General features: G+C 39.8%; 1 protein-coding gene across 1 annotated transcript in view; it reads left to right on the forward strand.

The window, feature by feature from the left end:
* The window catches only part of CD226 (CD226 molecule), an 81,856-nt gene that overhangs the window by 19,272 nt on the left and 42,205 nt on the right, over nt 1-20,379 (forward strand). The window contains exon 3 of the mRNA XM_044295325.1: nt 8,122-8,475. Coding sequence (XP_044151260.1) covers nt 8,122-8,475 — 354 coding nt within the window. The remainder of the gene's footprint in view (nt 1-8,121; nt 8,476-20,379) is intronic.

The raw sequence follows: 20,379 nt of genomic DNA on the forward strand, positions 1-20,379 counted from the left end.
GAGACTATAATGCGGTTATGGATCCACTCAGGGATAGGATGTCTAGTGGAAGGGGAGGAGCACAAAATGTAGAGTTATGCAAATTAGTGTATGAATTCAATTGGGTAGATGTTTGGCGGGTGCAGAACCCAGATGAAATTAATTATTCTTGTTACTCAAAAACACACCAAACCTGGTCGAGAATAGATATGATTTTGGGAAACAAAAATTTAATATCTCAAAATAAGATTAGGATAAAGTATATACCCATGGCTTTATCGGACCATAGTGCAATGGTAATGGAGTTGGACCTGAATAAAAATAATACTTTGCCGTTGTTTAAGTTTAACCCCCATTGGCTATTATTAATCTCAGATAAAGAGAGTATAATAGAAGAGTTGAAACTTTTTTTTATGGAAAATGATGGCTCTGCCGGTAGACTTGTGGTCTGGGACAACTCTAAGGCATTTTTGAGGGGATTACTGTTCAAAAAAGTAAACTATTGGAAAAAAAACACTAGAGAGAATGGGAAGGCATTGGAAAAAAAATTACAAGAGGTTGGAATGGTATGTATGAGACATCCTACTGTACTTAATAAGAGAGTTTGGGAGGAAGAACAAGAAAAGTTGAGGTTATATCAATTAGAAAAAAGCAGGAAAGAATTGCTCCTTCAGGGGATTAAGTTGGCCTCGGAGGGTGAAAAGGTCGGTAAAATATTAGCAAATATAGTGAGAAATCAAAAAGGGAAATCATGGATTGGCGCGATTAAAGATAAAACGGGAAAATTACTCACCGCACCTGAAGATATAAAAAAAAGTGTTTTGGGACTATTTCCAAGAGCTATATAAGTCCAGGGTACAATACTCAAAACAAGAGTTAGATTCCTATCTAGATAAGATTGCTTTTAATAGGATATCTGAGGTCCAAAAAGAATTTCTGGAAAAAGAAATAACGGTGGCAGATATAAATTCAGCTCTGGGCAAGGTTAAATCCGAGAAAGCACCAGGTGGAGATGGGCTCCCCTTTGAAATATACAAAACCTTTGCACAGGTACTAGTTCCAGAATTAAAAATAACATTGGATGAGGCTCGAAAATTAGGTGATCTACCGAGCTCTATGAAGGAAGCAATTATTATACTAATCTTAAAAAAGGGGAAGGAACAAACAGACCCCGGCTCATATAGGCCTATATCCCTCTTGAATACGGATGCAAAAATTCTGGCAAAAGTTCTAGCAGACAGGCTCTCTAAGGTTATTAAAGAAATAATAAATAAAGATCAAACAGGTTTTATACCGGGTAGAACAATATATTCCAACATAAGAAGGCTATTCCTTAATATTGAAGCTAATAGATCAGACGCAGGGGAAAAAGCGATACTCTCATTGGATGCTCAAAAGGCGTTTGATTGCATTGAATGGGAGTATCTATGGGCAGTATTAAGGAGATTTGGTATAGGGGAAGGATTTATAAGGTGGATTCAGCTAATCTATTGTAACCCCAGGGCTAGAGTGGTTGTGGATGGGAGCCTATCCCCCTCGTTTGCCCTATCACGCGGCACAAGGCAGGGATGTCCTCTCTCCCCATTGCTATTTGCAATAGCAATTGAACCCCTGGCAAATATAATAAGAAATGATAGGGAGATTAAAAGTTTTACATACGTGGGTGGAGAAGAAAAACTGTTGATGTACGCAGATGATATTTTACTTTTTTTGCAAAACACCGGGGAACAGTTTAATAAAATAACAGAGATAATAGATAAGTTTGGTTTTTTTTCCGGTTTAAACATTAATTGGGGTAAATCACACATGTTATTATTAGGAGAGGGGCAACTACAGAGAGATACACGGGTGCACGTTTTAAAAAGGCATGAAAACTTTAAATATCTCGGCATACAAATCTCCGGGAACATAGAAGAATATGAAAAATTAAATATTCTCCCCTTAATAAAAGAACTAAGAACTAAAATACACATATGGAAAAGATTACCACTGTCAATGCAGGGCAGGGTGAATTTAATAAAAATGGTCTTCCTCCCAAAGATACTTTACGTATTGCAAAATGCCCCAGTAAGAATACCAAAAAATACTTTTAAATTATTGGATAGACTAATGGGGGATTTTATGTGGAAGGGTGCGATTCCTCGGATAAAGAAGGAAGTCCTTCAGCTCCCAGTGAAAGAAGGAGGATTAGCGCTTCCTAATCTATTTTTCTACTATTTAATAACACAATATGGGAATATAAAGGATAGCTTAGATAGCCAGGTGGGTAGACAAGAATTAAATAGATGGGGATGGAAAGAAAAATTTAATCACTTAGAGGTGTTGGAGTCAGGTTTTTTTGGGCAAAAAAATACTAGTAATAGGATATTCAATTTGTTAGAATACGTATGGGGGGAAATTAAGAAACTATTGGAGATTAAAGGGTTTTTGAAATATACACCGATATGGAAAAATCTTAATTTAAAGGAATTGGAAACAATAAGAGATTATATAGATTGGGAAAAAAAAGGAGTGAAATACCTAGAACAGATTTTTGAGGGAGATAAGCTGAAGGACTTCAATATAATGGTGTCGGAATTTGGGATCCCCCATAGGGACTTGTTTAAATACTTCCAGCTTAGGAATGCATTGCGGATAGTGGTACAGGGGGATAGGTACCGAAGGGAAACATCAGATATGTTGGACAAGTTTGTTGCAGCAGGGGAGGGAGCTGGAATAACTGCAAAGAGATATAAGATCTTGATGGAGGAAAAAAGAAAAATAATTACAATGCTTGCCGTGAAGAAATGGCAGAAAGACTTAGATTCCTTCACAGAGGAAAAATGGAGGGATGCCCTTAGAAATTACGCGACAATTTCGGATAGGGGTTCGCACAAGATCTCACAATTTTTTATAATACATAGACTACATCGTTCTCCATGGATGTTAAAAAGAATGGGAGTGAGACCAACAGATAAATGTTTAAAATGTTGGGAGGAGAGAGCTGATTTGATACACTGTTTCTGGAGGTGTCCCAAGCTTCATAGATACTGGACAGAAATTATGGAAACTGTGTTTTTGTTACTGAAGGTCCGAGTACCAAATGACCCAGTAATTTGTATTTTAGGGGCAACCGAACATTTGAAACTGAATAAAAATATACGATTGGTTTTGAATAAAGTATTATTTCAGGCCAGAATCCTGATACTTAGGAAATGGATAAAGGTAGATCCACCGACGGTGGAACAGTGGAGGAAAACAATAGACAAGTTAATTAAAGAAGAAAGTGGGACGAAGAATTATACTAAAAAATTCCCAAATCTCGACCAGGTCTGGAAAAATTGGGTACTTTAGTTTTTTTTTTTTTTTTTTTTTCTCTCTCTTTCCACGTGGGGGGAAACGGGAGGGTGGGCGTTGGGAGGTGGTCGGGAATGGGGTGAGGGAAAGAAAGGGGAAGGGAAGGAAAAAAAAAAAAGAGAAAGAATAGAAATGAAAGATGAATAGTAATTACTATTTGTTAATAATTTTTCTTATGTACTGTTGGGATAATGTTTTGCTATGGATGTATTTATTGTACGAAATCGAAATAAAAAAGATTTAAGTAAAAAAAAAAGTACCACCCCCAGGAACTCCCCAAACCTAACCAGGGCTTACATAAGTCCCAACCATGTTTGCACAGGGACAGCCAAAATTTGTCTTTCAAACTTAGGCACAATCCCTTCAGGACCCTTGGCAGCTAGCTGTGCTAACCTGCTTGAAATTTGTGTCTTAAACTATGTGAAAATATAATACACTAATAATAGCAATTAACCACATTAAAGGGGTTTTCCCATCTCAGACAATGGGGACATATCGCTAGAATATGCCCCCATTGTCTGATAGGTGCGGGTACCATATCTGGGACCTACAATGAAAACAGAGCCCCGAAAGTAATAGAGGGTGCAATGCACATGTGAAGCCACCCTCCATTCATTTCTATGAGGTCGCAGAAAATAGCTGAGCACTGGCATCAATGCAGGAGTTGATTGGATGCCATAGCTGTCGGGTGCTTGCTGTTTTATACAACAGAATGGACTTTAAACCTTTGACTTTTAAGTAAGTGTAAAAAAAAAAGTCAAAACTAAATTCAAATCATCCCCCTTTACCCATATTAAAAATAAAAACAAACATTAAAAATAATGATCATTAGCGGTGTTATGAATCAAAATATGTATCCCATATGGTGAACAAAAAACAAAATGGCCATTTTTTTCATTACTTTAATCTCTTCATATCAAAAAAAAATTTTATAAAAAGAAAGTGATCAAAAAGTCATTCACACCTTCACTTTTCAGTTATGTTGGACAGCCCCTTTTAGAATTATTTTTCATTGCTGACTGCTGAACTTTTCTAATCTTATCAATGAGTCATTTAAAGTTTGCTTGAAATAATTGCTAGATTGAATATAATTTCTAGCACAAATGTAACATTTTAGATGTTTAGTCTTCTCCCTACTATACTATTATCTGATCATTATATTTGATCTCTTCTTTTTAATGTAGAGCAGCCGGTAATTGCTGAAGCTCCACAACTTCACTGAAATAATTAGAATGGTTTCAATGTAACAGAGAAAAAAGGTGGAAAGTAAAAAGGATAAATTTCTGAATTGTGGACAAGATGAATTTGCTAATGTCTTTCTGTGTTATAAAGCAAGCAAGTTTTAGTGAACCATTAGGTGACCCACAAACCCACCGGAATAAATTAGAGATCGAAACTTTAAAGGATGAACTTTACACGAGAACTCCACAAATCTACAAAAAGTTTTAATTTATTCTGCAGCTTTGCTATGAAAAAAAAAAAAGTTACATAGGGTCATTTCTGGATTTATGCTGATTGACATTAACAGAACTATTCCGTCATCTTGTATTGTTTTCCTGTGAAGTATGTAGAGATTGCTTTGGGAAAATAATAGCAGAAGCCGGGTTTTCATGATTATGAGGGAAGCTATCTTGCCTGAGCTGTTGTTAACAGCATTTAGAGTTATGCTTTATAGCAGCCAACATGGTACATAGACACGATGGTCTGGAGGGGAACTTACTGATTTCTATTGAAGAGTTTTCTAGGCATGCTTTGTGACTTGAGCGGAGGTCAGGAGGGAGTAGATAATCTGTGATATCACCTAGTGAATGGTGGATCCTATTTTATCTATTGTCTGTTATCTGTTTCTAATCCTGCCTGTAATAATAAGGAGATGACTGCTGAAAAGTGATCGGTACAGAACAAAAGTGGGGACTACTATTAGGCTTAGTGGCCATTGTGAAATTATTATATTTTTTTAAATATACATGACATAGAAAATGAAATGTAAAATTACCAAAAATTAGGGTAGATCCCATTCAAAGAGGCTGAGTTCTTTTTGATAAAATTGTATACTAATGCCTCATGTACAGCATGCAACAGGTAGGTAAACGATAATTTGCGCTGAGAAGCGATGTTAATAATGCTGAGAAGCAATTATTAGATAAAAGCATAGTATTGAGGATGTGCGATCACTCTTTCACTCATATATTTTACAAATTACCAAAATTATTTAAAAATGAATAATTTATATATTTATATATAAAAACTTAATTTAAACCATAAATCACTTTCTGACGACATATTCCCTTTAACCTTGTACCTTTTTTGTGCCTAGCTGGTACTGAAATCTCCATAAATATAACGATTATAATTTTTTACATCCAATTGTAGGTAAAATAAAATGTTTTGGAACAAACAATGTAATAAAAAAATTCACGTAATCAATTGTACCATAGAGGTAAGGTTTCCTTCTCTCCAATAATAGCAGCTATGGGAATGGGCAGACAGTGACAGATATTTCCAGCAATATGAATGTTTTTACTATGGAGTTGCCAGTGATTTATGTGAACATTGGTCAATTCTGGAGGCTCCTATAGTTTTTCTGAATTTTGAAAACATGGCCGATTACTTCCAAAAATAGCACTGCATGTTGTGTGTAGTATTGAAACTCATCCCTAATCATTTCAATGGAGCTGAAACTGCAATACCAGACACAAAATATGGACATATGTGTCACTGTATTTGGGAAAAAGCAGTCATGATTTTCTAATCACGCACAACCCCTTAGTGAAAGGAATCCAACAACAGAGTGACTCATTTAGGCTATTAATCCCGCTTATATTTTTATCACAGTTGTTTTTCAGTTTAAAAATAAATCTTAAAGTTAGAGAAATATAGTTCACATTATGTTTAAGCCCCTTATGACTAAGCTCCAAACATGTACGGTACTTGGTCCTGGGTTTTAATCCGGAGCGCCGTACATGTACAGCACAGGGTGAAAGCTCCTGCTTCTGCAATCTACCAGGAGCAGGGGGGGGTCCATGGCCGTCAGTGATAGAAGACAGAAACACTCTATTACCATTTATGTTTTCTTCCTTCCTCTGTGCCTAGTGATCATGTAACTGCTGGATGTCTTGGGCATAGGAGTGCTACAAACCCTCATCAGCTCTGCCTTTGCATGCCCCAGTTACAGTGGAAATAGTGCAAAATACAAAAAAAAATGTAGTTCTAATATTTAATTTTAAAATATATTAATTACCTCTTTGGGGACATATTTTGTGCCAAAAAAAAATAGAAGTTAAAAATAAAATACAAATACCATATTTTTCACCCCATAAGACACACTTTTTCCCCCCCTAAAAGTGGGGGGAAATGGCAGGGCGTCTTATGGTGCGAATGCTGCCATTTTTACATTGTAGTCTGTGATGTACCAACGGGGAGAGAGGAGGCAACTCGTGGCAGGGCCCGGTGCAGTCACTGTACTCTAATACACCGGGCCCCGCACACACCAGTATTCAGATGTAGGCAACATGATATGTTAACTGTAGGCAATCCATATTTAAACTACAAGGTAGTGCAATCTGCGTACCGTAGTAATTACTATTGAACGCCCGTACTTGCAGGCAGGCTGGCCAGTCACTCACTTCCTCACTATGCATGCTCTGCCCACTTTATTAATAAAGCAGGTGGAGCCTGCTCCGCGAGCAAGTGTGTGACCGGTTAGCCTGCCTGCAAGTACGGGCGTTCAATAGTGAGTACTAAGGTACGCTGATTGTGCTACCTTGTAGTTTAAATATGGATTGCCTACAGTTACCATATCAGTTGCCTACAGTTTATATCTGAATACTGGTGTGTGCGGGGCCCGGTGTATTAGAGTACAGTGACTGCACCGGGGCCCCGCAGAGATTTTAACACCAGTTGCCATCCCCACTTGTATTAGGGTCACTATTTACTGTACACAGGGGCACTGTTATGGGGGATACCTGTGGATGATACATATATAGCATAAGATGCTATATATGTGTCATCCACATATGCCCCCATAACAGTGTCATCCACAGATCCCCTATAACAGTGCCATCCACAGATCCCCCATAAGTGCCATCCACAGATCCCCTATAACAGTGCCATCCACAGATCCCCCTCATAACAATGCCATCCACAGATCCCCCCATAACAGTGCCATCCACAGATCCCCCATAACAGTGCCATCCACAGTTCCATAACAGTGCATCATCCACAGTTCCATAACAGTGCATCATCCACAGATCCCCCATAATATTGTCATCGACAGACCACCATTAGTTCAAAACCCACCAAAAGCACACCTTTTGGTTCAAAATATATTTTTTCTTATTTTCCTCCTAGATGCGTCTTATAGGGTGAAAAATACGGTAAATGAAAAAAATATTAAAAAAATAAATGAAAAATATAATAAAATACAAATAAATGGAAAAAATTACGAACACAAAATGGGGAACCCAATTTAATCATTTATTTTGGTGTCAGTTTGCATGTTCGAAGAATAAAAGAGCTATAGTTTGAAAAAATGACTTGTTTTGCATAGTTTTCCCTTAATAAAACAAATTACAAACAGCTAAAAAAAATTATAGAAAGCCCAATGTGTCACATTAAAAAATGTTTAAAAAATTACTTTGGTAGTCCAACAAATAAAAAAGTTACAATCGTTAAACCCCCACTTGTGCTTGATCAGGCCTAGTTAATTTCTGTATATTCAAATGTCTTACATAACTCCTTACTAAAGTGATTATATGATGATTTTTTTTACACTTTATATACTTCCATTCTGTTTTTTCTTTGTAGATGATTTTGGTCCTATTGTGCCTTCATCTCACCAGACCTTTAAAGAAAACACTGACATCACATTGAACTTCCTATACACCTTACTAGGACATGTGAAACAAGTGACGGTGCAAAAATTTACAGATGGGAAGATGGAATTAGTTGCGCATTGTGAACATCTAATGAATGGAAGGAAACTGTTATCATACGGTATTGATTTTAGTAAGCACAGTTTTTTAAACTGTTCAGACCTTCAAAATATTACTCTAACAATCCCTCAAGCTGCCACCACTGATGAAGGACTCTATCAGTGTAATTTTTGGTTGGATGACAAGAATCATACAATTTCCATAGAAGTGCACTTACAGACCACAGGTAAGGTTATTTATCTATTCAGTTTTGAGAATACCTAACCACTTTTTTTAACCACCTCAGCCCCCCTAGCTTAAACACCCTTAATGACCAGACCACTTTTTACAATTCTGCACTACACTACTTTCACCGTTTATTGCTCGGTCATGCAACTTACCACCCAAATTATTTTACCTCCTTTTCTTCTCACTAATAGAGCTTTTATTTGGTGGTATTTCATTGCTGCTGACATTTTTACTTTTTTTGTTATTAATCGAAATTTAACAACATTTTTGCAAAAAAATTAAATTGTTCACTTTCAGTTGTAATTTTTTTTTAAAAACGACATCTACATATAAATTTTTCGCTAAATTTATTGTTCTACATGTCTTTGTTAAAAAAGATGTTTGGGTAAAAGTTATAGCGTTTACAAACTATGGTACAAAAATTTGAATTTCCGCTTTTTGAAGCAGCTCTGACTTTCTGAGCACCTGTCATGTTTCCTGAGGTTCTACAATGCCCAGACAGTAGAAAACCCCCACAAATAACCCCATTTTGGAAAGTAGACACCCTAAGGTATTTGCTGATGGGTATAGTGAGTTCATAGAACTTTTTATTTTTTGTCACAAGTTAGCGGAAAATGATTTTTTCTTTTTTTCTTACAAAGTCTCATATTCCACTAACTTGTGACAAAAAATTAAAACTTCCATGAACTCACTATGCCCATCACGAAATACCTTGGGGTGTCTTGTGGGGTAGTTATACTGCCCTGGCATGTTAGGGGCCCTAATGTGTGAGAAGTAGTTTAAAATCACAATGTGTAAAAAATGCCCTGTGAAATCCGAAAGGTGCTCTTTGGAATGTGGGCCCCTTTGCCCATCTAGGCTGCAAAAAAGTGTCACACGTGGTATTGCCGTACTCAGGAGAAGTTGGGCAATGTGTTTTGGGGTGTCATTTTCAATATACCCATGCTGGGTGAGAGAAAAATCTCAGTCAAATGCCAACTTTGTATAAAAAAATGGGAAAAGTTGTCTTTTGCCGAGATATTTCTCTCACCCAGCATGGGTATATGTAAAAAGACACCCCAAAACACATTGCCCTACTTCTCCTGAGTATGGTGATACCACATGTGTGACACTTTTCTGCAGCCTAGGTGGGCAAAGGGGCACATATTCCAAAGAGCACCTTTAGGATTTCACAGGGTATTTTTTACACAATTTGATTTCAAACTACTTCTCACGCATTAGGGCCCCTAAAATGCCAGGGCAGTATAAATACTCCACAAGTGACCCCATTTTGGAAAGAAGACACCTCAAGGTATTCCGTGAGGGGCATGGCGAGTTCCTAGAATTTTTTATTTTTTGTCAAAAGTTTGTGGAATATGAGACTTTGTAAGAAAAAAAAAAAACTTGTGACAAAAAATAAAAAATTCTAGGAACTCGCCATGCCCCTCACGGAATACCTTGGGGTGTCTTTTTTTCCAAAATGGGGTCCAGCCCAAAACCTGGCCTGGACGTGGGGAACAGCCACCCACCCTGCTCTTTGGCTGCTCCCAATAAGAACCGGCCCGGAGCGGCTTTTCAGCCACACTAAGAATAAACAGTGTCAGCGAGCACTAGCTGTGGCTGACACATAAAATAACCGGTTCTTATCTCACCGAGGCCAGGAACCTCGGTGACACGTACCTTCCGTCAATGACGGACCCTTGCACCTTCCTACAGGGGTTATCACCCCCCTGTAAGGCTCCATTCAGACATCCGTATGTGTTTTGCAGATCCGATCCATGGATCCGTGGATCAGTAAAACACATACGGACGTCTGAATGGAGCCTTACAGGGGGGTGATCAATGACAGGGGTGTAATCAGGGAGTCTATATGGAGTGATCAGGGGTTAATAAAGGGGTTAATAAGTGACAAGGGGGGTGTAGTGTAGTGTGGTGCTTGGTGCTACTTTACAGAGCTGCCTGTGTCCTCTGGTGGTCGTTCCAAGCAAAAGGGACCACCAGAGGACCTGGTAGCAGATATATTAGACGCTGTTAGGGGTTAAAAAAATCGCATCTACAGCCTGTCAGCGAACGATCGCCGCTGGCAGGCTGTAGATCAGCTCGCTTACCTGCAGTTCCTGTGAACGCCGATGCGTGACTCTGCCTGGGACAGCCGCCTCCGGACCGCGATCCTGCGTTAGGCGGTCCAGAGGCGGTTAATCACTGTATTCCAAAAGCCATAACATTTTTATGTATTCAGCATCGTGGCTGTATGTTTGTTTGTCAGAAGATTAGTTTTATTATTAGGCCTCATGCACTTGACAGTATTAATGTTGCAGTCTGCAAAATACAGACACAGGCCATGTACATCCCACACTTTCCTTGGTCCCTATGATAGAAATGCTTATTCTTGTTCCCAAAGTGGACAAGAATAGAACATGTTCTATTTGTGGAATGGCCACACAGATGCGGACAGCATGTGGACGACAGTTTTTGCGGCCCAATAGAAATGAACGGGTCTGGGTCCGAACCTCATAAAATGTGGATTGGACCAAAAGTACAGTCACAGGCATGAGGGCTTAATGACATTGTGGGTACATATAATGTACCCAATAAACTTTTAGTAATCTTTTGGGGAGGAACAATTCTTCTGTTGTTTTGGGGATCAAAACTTTTATTTAAATACTGTATACAGCGCTGTTTTTATTTCAGACCCAACTTCTGCAGAGATGTGGTTCATTTACATATAATTTGTGTAGTATAAAAATATTTTCTTCATTATTTTTTTTAATCATATTTTTCTAAATAATTTTTGAGGACTATTGATTTATTTAACCTTCTGCCGTCACACTAACGCCGAAAGGCGTCAATGCTGCGGCGCTGCCAGGTCACACTAACGCCGATTGGCGTCATCTCGCGTGAGCCGAGATTTCCTGTGAACGCGCGCACACAGGCGCGCGCGCTCACAGGAACGGAAGGTAAGCGAGTGGATCTCCAGCCTGCCAGCGGCGATCGCTCGCTGGCAGGCTGGAGATCCGAATTTTTTAACCCCTAACAGGTATATTAGACGCTGTTTTCATAACAGCGTCTAATATACCTCCTACCTGGTCCTCTGGTGGTCCCTTTTGTTAGGATCGACCACCAGAGGACTCAGGTAGGTCAGTACAGTCGCACCAAACACTACACTACACCCCCCCCCCCCCCCGTCACTTATTAACCCCTGATCACCCCATATAAACTCCCTGATCACCCCCCTGTCATTGATCACCGCCCTGTCATTGATCACCCCCCCTGTCAGGCTCCGTTCAGACGTCCGTATGATTTTTACGGATCCACGGATACATGGATCGGATCCGCAAAAAGCATACGGACGTCTGAATGGAGCCTTACAGGGGGGTGATCAATGACAGGCGGGTGATCACCCATATACACTCCCTGATCACCCCCTGTCATTGATCACTTCCCTGTAAGGCTCCATTCAGACGTCCGCATGATTTTTACGGATCCATGGATACATGGATCGGATCCGCAAAACACATGCGGACGTCTGAATGGAGCCTTACAGGGGGTGATCAATGACAGGCGGGTGATCACCCATATACACTCCCTGATCACCCCCCTGTCATTGATAACCCCCCTGTAAGGCTCCATTCAGACGTCCGCATGCGTTTTGTGGATCCGATCCATGGATCCGTAAAAAATCATGCGGACGTCTGAATGGAGCCTTACAGGGGGTGATCAATGACAGGCGGGTGATCACCCATATACACTCCCTGATCACCCCCCTGTCATTGATAACCCCCCTGTAAGGCTCCATTCAGACGTCAGCATGCGTTTTGTGGATCCGATCCATGTATCCATGGATCCGTAAAAAATCATGCGGATGTCTGAATGGAGCCTTACAGGGGGGGTGATCAGTGACAGGGGGGTGATCACCCTGATTACCCTGATCACCCCCTGTCATTGATAACCCCCCTGTAAGGCTCCATTCAGACGTCAGCATGCGTTTTGTGCATCCGATCCATGGATCCGTAAAAAATCATGCGGATGTCTGAATGGAGCCTTACAGGGGGGTGATCAATGACAGGGGGGTGATCAATGACAGGCGGGTGATCAATGACAGGCGGGTGATCACCCATATACACTCCCTGATCACCCCCTGTCATTGATCACCCCCCCTGTAAGGCTCCATTCAGACATCCGCATGATTTTTTACGGATCCATGGATACATGGATCGGATCCACAAAACACATGCGGATGTCTGAATGGAGCCTTACAGGGGGGGTGATCAGTGACAGGGGGGTGATTACCCTGATCACCCCCTGTCATTGATAACCCCCCTGTAAGGCTCCATTCAGACGTCCGCATGCGTTTTGTGGATCCGATCCATGTATCCATGGATCCGTAAAAAATCATGCGGATGTCTGAATGGAGCCTTACAGGGGGGGTGATCAGTGACAGGGGGGTGATCACCCTGATTACCCTGATCACCCCCTGTCATTGATAACCCCCCTGTAAGGCTCCATTCAGACGTCCGCATGCGTTCTGTGGATCCGATCCATGTATCCATGGATCCGTAAAAAATCATGCGGATGTCTGAATGGAGCCTTACAGGGGGGGTGATCAGTGACAGGGGGGTGATCACCCTGATTACCCTGATCACCCCCTGTCATTGATAACCCCCCTGTAAGGCTCCATTCAGACGTCCGCATGCGTTCTGTGGATCCGATCCATGTATCCATGGATCCGTAAAAAATCATGCGGATGTCTGAATGGAGCTTTACAGGGGGGGTGATCAGTGACAGGGGGGTGATCACCCTGATTACCCTGATCACCCCCTGTCATTGATAACCCCCCTGTAAGGCTCCATTCAGACGTCCGCATGCGTTCTGTGGATCCGATACATGTATCCATGGATCCGTAAAAAATCATGCGGATGTCTGAATGGAGCCTTACAGGGGGGGTGATCAGTGACAGGGGGGTGATCAGGGAGTCTATATGGGTGATCACCCCCCTGTCATTGATCACCCCCCTGTCATTGATCACCCCCCCCCTGGTAAGGCTCCATTCAGACATTTTTTTTGGCACAAGTTAGCGGAAATTTTTTGTTTGTTTTTGTTTTTTCTTACAAAGTCTCATATTCCACTAACTTGTGTCAAAAAATAAAATCTCACATGGACGCACCATACCCCTCACGGAATCCAAATGCGTAAACATTTTTAGACATTTATATTCCAGACTTCTTCTCACGCTTTAGGGCCCCTAAAAAGCCAGGGCAGTATAAATACCCCACATGTGACCCCATTTCGGAAAGAAGACACCCCAAGGTATTCCGTGAGGGGCATATTGAGTCCATGAAAGATTGAAATTTTTGTCCTAAGTTAGCGGAAAGTGAGACTTTGTGAGGAAAAAAACAAAAAAAATCAATATCCGCTAACTTATGCAAAAAAAAAAAAATTCTAGGAACTCGCCAGGCCCCTCATTGAATACCTTGGGGTGTCTTCTTTCCAAAGTGGGGTCACATGTGGGGTATTTATACTGCCCTGGCTTTTTAGGGGCCCGAAAGTGTGAGAAGAAGTCTGGGATCCAAATGTCTAAAAATGCCCTCCTAAAAGGAATTTGGGCCCCTTTGCGCATCTAGGCTGCAAAAAAGTGTCACACATGTGGTATCGCCGTACTCAGGAGAAGTTGGGGAATGTGTTTTGGGGTGTCATTTTACATATACCCATGCTGGGTGAGAAAAATATCTTGGTCAAATGCCAACTTTGTATAAAAAAATGGGAAAAGTTGTCTTTTGCCAAGATATTTCTCTCACCCAGCATGGGTATATGTAAAATGACACCCCAAAACACATTCCCCAACTTCTCCTGAGTACGGCGATACCACATGTGTGACACTTTTTTGCTGCCAAGGTGGGCAAAGGGGCACATATTGCAAAGTGCACCTTTCGGATTTCACCGGCCATTTTTTACAGATTTTGATTGCAAGGTACTTCTTACACATTAGGGCCCCTAGAATACCAGGGCAGTATAACTACGCCACAAGTGACCCCATTTTGGAAAGAAGACACCCCAAGGTATTCCGTGAGGGGCACGGCGAGTTCCTAGAATTTTTTATTTTTTGTCACAAGTTAGCGGAAAATGATGATTTTTCTTTTTTTTTCTTTTTTCCTTACAAAGTCTCATATTCCACTAACTTGCGACAAAAAATAAAAAATTCTAGGAACTCGCCATGCCCCTCACGGAATAGCTTGGGGTGTCTTCTTTCCAAAATGGGGTCACTTGTGGCGTAGTTATACTGCCCTGGCAATTTAGGGGCCCAAATGTGTGAGAAGAACTTTGCAATCAAAATGTGTAAAAAATGCCCTGCAAAATCCGAAAGGTGCACTTTGGAATATGTGCCCCTTTGCCCACCTTGGCAGCAAAAAAGTGTGACACATCTGGTATCGCCGTACTCAGGAGATTGCAAAGTTCTTCTCACACATTTGGGCCCCTAAATTGCCAGGGCAGTATAACTACCCCACAAGTGACCCCATTTTGGAAAGAAGACACCCCAAGGTATTCCGTGAGGGGCATGGCAAGTTTTTAGAATTTTTTATTTTTTGTCGCAAGTTAGTGGAATATGAGACTTTGTAAGAAAAAAAAAAAAAAAAAAAATCATCATCATTTTCCGCTAACTTGTGACAAAAAATAAAAAGTTCTATGAACTCACTATGCCCATCAGCGAATACCTTAGGGTGTCTACTTTCCGAAATGGGGTCATTTGTGGGGGGTTTCTACTGTTTGGGCATTGTAGAACCTCAGGAAACATGACAGGTGCTCAGAAAGTCAGAGCTGTTTCAAAAAGCGGAAATTCACATTTTTGTACCATAGTTTGCAAATGCTATAACTTTTACCCAAACCATTTTTTTTTTGCCCAAACATTTTTTTTTTATCAAAGACATGTAGAACAATAAATTTGGCGAAAAATGTATATATGGATGTCGTTTTTTTTGCAAAATTTTACAGCTGAAAGTGAAAAATGTCATTTTTTTGCAAAAAAATCGTTAAATTTCGATTAATAACAAAAAAAGTAAAAATGTCAGCGGCAATAAAATACCACCAAATGAAAGCTCCATTAGTGAGAAGAAAAGGAGGTAAAATTCATTTGGGTGGTAAGTTGCATGACCGAGCAATAAACCGCTAAAGTTGTGGAGTGCCGATTTGTAAAAAAGGGCCTGGTCACTAGGGGGGTATAAACCTGTGGTCCTTAAGTGGTTAATAAAAAGGACACCCATACCCCAGATAGGTCCTAATAAACCATTCAAGGGGAGAGAGGACTTTTTTGCCTCAAATATTTCAATGATTTCTGGTACCAGTACCTCCTGAGAACACTTGATTGGTGGTGTAGTGGGTGTAGAACCCCCTAATGATTAGTCATGAATATCTAGAGCCAAGATGACCCCTATAAGATCTTTGAACCTGAAGCACAAACTCAGAACTACAGTGACTGGGATGAGTGGCTTGTTACTGATCAAAGAGTCTCCATTGTATTATTCTTATTGTGTTTGGGGTGATTTAATACAGCATTGCATTAACATCCCAATTCCCCTTAGTACTTTACTTATTAAGTGTTGATCATTGCTAAAAGGTTAGTCCGGGTTTAAAACAAAGGGTCCTGGCTCCTGCTTCTTTTTACGAAATGTGCCATTTGCTCGTTCATGGTTTGTGTCTGGCATTGTATCCGATTCCTATACAAAACCCTTTTTTTCTATACTTCAGGAACGTCTTTAGGTCTACATGACCACCTCTTAATGTCATGAACGACTCCATTTATTCAAAGCCCCCTTGTCTATTAATGGAAACTTTATGTTATTAATTTAAAAAATCTGGTTATAAGTTAAAACAGTGACATTCCATTTGTGGTTTTTGTTTTTTACCAGCCATGGTAATACATTTGCTAATTCATAAGAGTGAGTAACATATTTACAAAAAGTACTCTGTCATCCTCCATTTCTGAGATACTTTCCTGAACCACTATACTTTGGTCTTGAGAATTATGAATCACCACTTTATGTCTGAACCTGAACTTTTAATATTCTCTGTTTTACTACATCAGAATTTGAGTCACATTTTTACCATTTCTGAGTTTACCCATCTAAACACAAAATGTACAAGTGTCAATATGTTTAGGTCATACAATAGAACTATCGAATGTGCCATATATAGTAGCTTTCAAAAAATGGCAACCAATTGTTGGTGGGTTATGGCAACCAATTGTTTAGTATAGTGAAACAAAATTCAAACAATGTGTATAGAGAGGCTGAGCACTCTCCCAATGGACGCACAGAGACTATTCAAAAATTATTGTATTTATTACACCAATATATAGATAAAAAATATATAATAAATAAAATGCACAATAAAAAATATTCTTATAAAATATACATAAATGTTAAAACTGTTCAGATTAAGAGCATAAATAATTGAATGGCGGTGGCATGCAGAAGAATACTATATGCAACTTGGATGAGAAAATATGTCCTGATTGGAAGGAAAGAAAAATCGATGACACTTCGATATTTAAATCTTCGACAATGTGAAGATAAATTTTCAACAATGTGAAAGTGAATTTTATATAGATAAATTTTCGAATAATTGTCCAGACTGAAATTCGATATTTACTTTCGATTCTTTTATCGATTATATTGTATTCAGTCAATATTCCCTGTATGGCAAAACACACACTCTTGTAAAAATGCCGTCTGACTATAGCACACAGTGGCGTCCCACGTGGCTAATGGAGTCAGATTCGGCGGTACCTGTTAGTAGCAGTTCAGCAGGAGCAGTGTGAGCGAAGTGGCCCTCCGTGTAAAGATTCTTTAATGAGAAGATTTTGATTATAACTCTATCAGTTCAAGGGTCGGAATCATCGCTATGTGCCAGAAAAGTTCATCAGGGTAATAAGGTCGATTTAAGTTGTTAAATTCAGGACGTCCATCAGCTGATGTGCGGGTCTCTTGAAACCAGACGCGTTTCGGGGTCTTTTCCTAGACCACTGAGGAAGGGGCTAAGAAAAGACCCCGAAACGCGTCTGGTTTCAAGAGACCCGCACATCAGCTGATGGACGTCCTGAATTTAACAACTTAAATCGACCTTATTACCCTGATGAACTTTTCTGGCACATAGCGATGATTCCGACCCTTGAACTGATAGAGTTATAATCAAAATCTTCTCATTGAAGAATCTCTACACGGAGGGCCACTTCGCTCACACTGCTCCTGCTGAACTGCTACTAACAGGTACCGCCGAATCTGACTCCATTAGCCACGTGGGACGCCACTGTGTGCTATAGTCAGATGGCATTTTTACAAGAGTGTGTGTTTTGCCATACAGGGAATATTGACTGAATACAATATAATCGATAAAAGAATCAAAAGTAAATATCGAATTTCAGTCTGGACAATTATTCGAAAATTTATCTTCATAAAACTCACTTTCACATTGTTGAAAATTTATCTTCACATTGTCGAAGATTTAAATATCGAAGTGTCATAGATTTTTCTTTCCTTCTAATTAGGACATATTTTCTCATCCAAGTTGCATATAGTATTCTTCTGCATGCCACCGCCATTCAATTATTTATGCTCTTAATCTGAACAGTTTTAACATTTATGTATATTTTATAAGAACATTTTTTATTGTGCATTTTGTTTATTATATATTTTTTATCTATATATTGGTGTAATAAATACAATAATTTTTGAATAGTCTCTGTGCGGTCCATTGGGAGAGTGCTCAGCCTCTCTATACACATTATAATTTTCTTTTGACTGGGTGAGTCATTAGGCTTAGCAGCACCCATTCATAGTCACAGGCGATAGAGAGCCACCATACTCTTTACATTATCAAAATTCAAACAATGATAGAATTATTTACCGTAGTCTGTTTTTCTTGTTTGCAAATCAAAAGCTGTCAGTCTAAAGGGTGCATTAGACTGTCCGATTCTCAGCCAGTTCATAGTTAACGAACGTTCGCAGGACCGCTTGTTACCGACGATCCGGCAGTTTTATACCTCATTTACACGTCAGTGTTTTGGTCAGTGATTTCCATCAGTGATTTTAAGCCAGAACCAGGTGCAGCTCTAAACACACAACAAGTTATACATTATATCTCATGTCTGCAGAATCTGGATGTCTAAAAAAGCCTAAATGGCCCTGTAGGTTCACATCTGCAGCACAAACTCCAGTAGAGGAACAGACTACTGAAGTTTACCATATAGCGCAATTTGCTTATTTTCATTGAGTTAATCCGAGATAGCATCTCTTAGAAAACCATCAGTTCACCAACTACGGATGTTAAACTTACCAGCCTATTGTCTCTGGGCTCTGTTTTTGTACCATTTTTTAGTACAGGCATCACATTAGCTATGCACCAATCCTCTGGAACACTCCCTGTCAATATGGAGTCCTTAAATAACAGAAATAAGGGTCTGGCTATAACATTACTTAATTCTCTTAGGATACAGGGGTGTATGCCACCTGGTCCTGGCAGTTTGTCTATTTTCATCTTTTTAAAATGCAGCTCCACTTCTTCCTGGGTCATACAGGGCACATTTAATGGGAAATTTACTTTTACATTCTGCATTTCATCTGACAGTTTATTTTCCTCAGTGGATACAGTAGAGAAAAAAATATTTAATAACTTTGCTTTCTCCTCATCGCTGTCTGCAACTCCCCCCTCATCACTTTGTAGAGGGCCGACAAGTTCAGATTTATACTTTTTACCATTTATATAATTGAAGAACATTTTTAGGGTTAGTTTAATCTCTTTGGCAATGAATCTCTCTGTCTCTAGTTTGGCTGCTTTTATTTGTCTTTTATATATTCAATCTTTTTCCTTATAGTTTTTCCTCGCTACCCTCCTGTTTTAGTGATTTATATGCTTTCTTTTTGTGATTTATTGCTTTCTTTACAGTTCTATTTATCCACATTGTTTTTTTCTTGTTCCTTACCCTTTTATTCCCTTAAGGTATGTACCTCTCACAATTAGATTTCAGGATGATTTTAAAATTATCTAATTTTGTGTCTGTATTTTTATTTTTGAGGACTTTGTATTTGCCAGCTGTCCCCCAGCATGCACATCTGTTGTTCTGTCAGGTCTATTGGTTAAGGCCCCATGCACACGGCCGTGTTTCACAGCTGTGTGCGGGCCGTGGAACCGCGGCCTGGATCCCTCCTGAGAGCAGGAGCGCACGGCGTCACTGGTTGCTATGACGCCGTGCGCTCCCTGCTGCCGGCACAGTACAGTAATACACTGGTATAGATCATACCAGTGTATTACTGTACTGTGCCGGCAGCAGGGAGCGCACGGCGTCATAGCAACCAGTGACGCCGTGCGCTCCTGCTCTCAGGAGGGATCCAGGCCGCGTTTCCACGGCCCGCACACAGCCGTGAAACACGGCCGTGTGCATGGGGCCTAATATTAAGTCCAGTATGGCTGTCCCTCTGGTCAGGTCCTGAACCAGTTGGGAAAGGTAATTATCTTTGGTTATTGCCAAGAACCTGTTTCCTTTATGAGATCTACAGGTTTCAGTTTCCCAGTCTATATGTGGATATCATGATTTGCCGCCTCATATATTTCATTTAGTAGTAGATTTTTTTGTGGACTCTGGTATACAGGTAAAACTCGAAAAATTAGAATATTGTGCATTCATTTATTTCAGTAAAGCAACTTAGAAGGTGAAACTCATATATGTGATAGACTCATTAAATGCAAAGTGAGATATTTCAAGCCTTTATTTGTTATAATTTGGATGATTATGGTTTATAGTTTATGAAAACCCTAAAGTCACAATCTCAGGTACCCTTTGCTCAGGGGGTATGGATTAATTAGCTGACTAGAGTGTGACACTTTGAGCCTAGAATATTGAACCTTTTCACAATATTCTAATTTTAATTTGCAT

The sequence above is a fragment of the Bufo gargarizans genome, chromosome 5, assembly GCF_014858855.1.
Source record: "Bufo gargarizans isolate SCDJY-AF-19 chromosome 5, ASM1485885v1, whole genome shotgun sequence".
NCBI classification, from domain to species: Eukaryota; Metazoa; Chordata; class Amphibia; order Anura; family Bufonidae; genus Bufo; species Bufo gargarizans.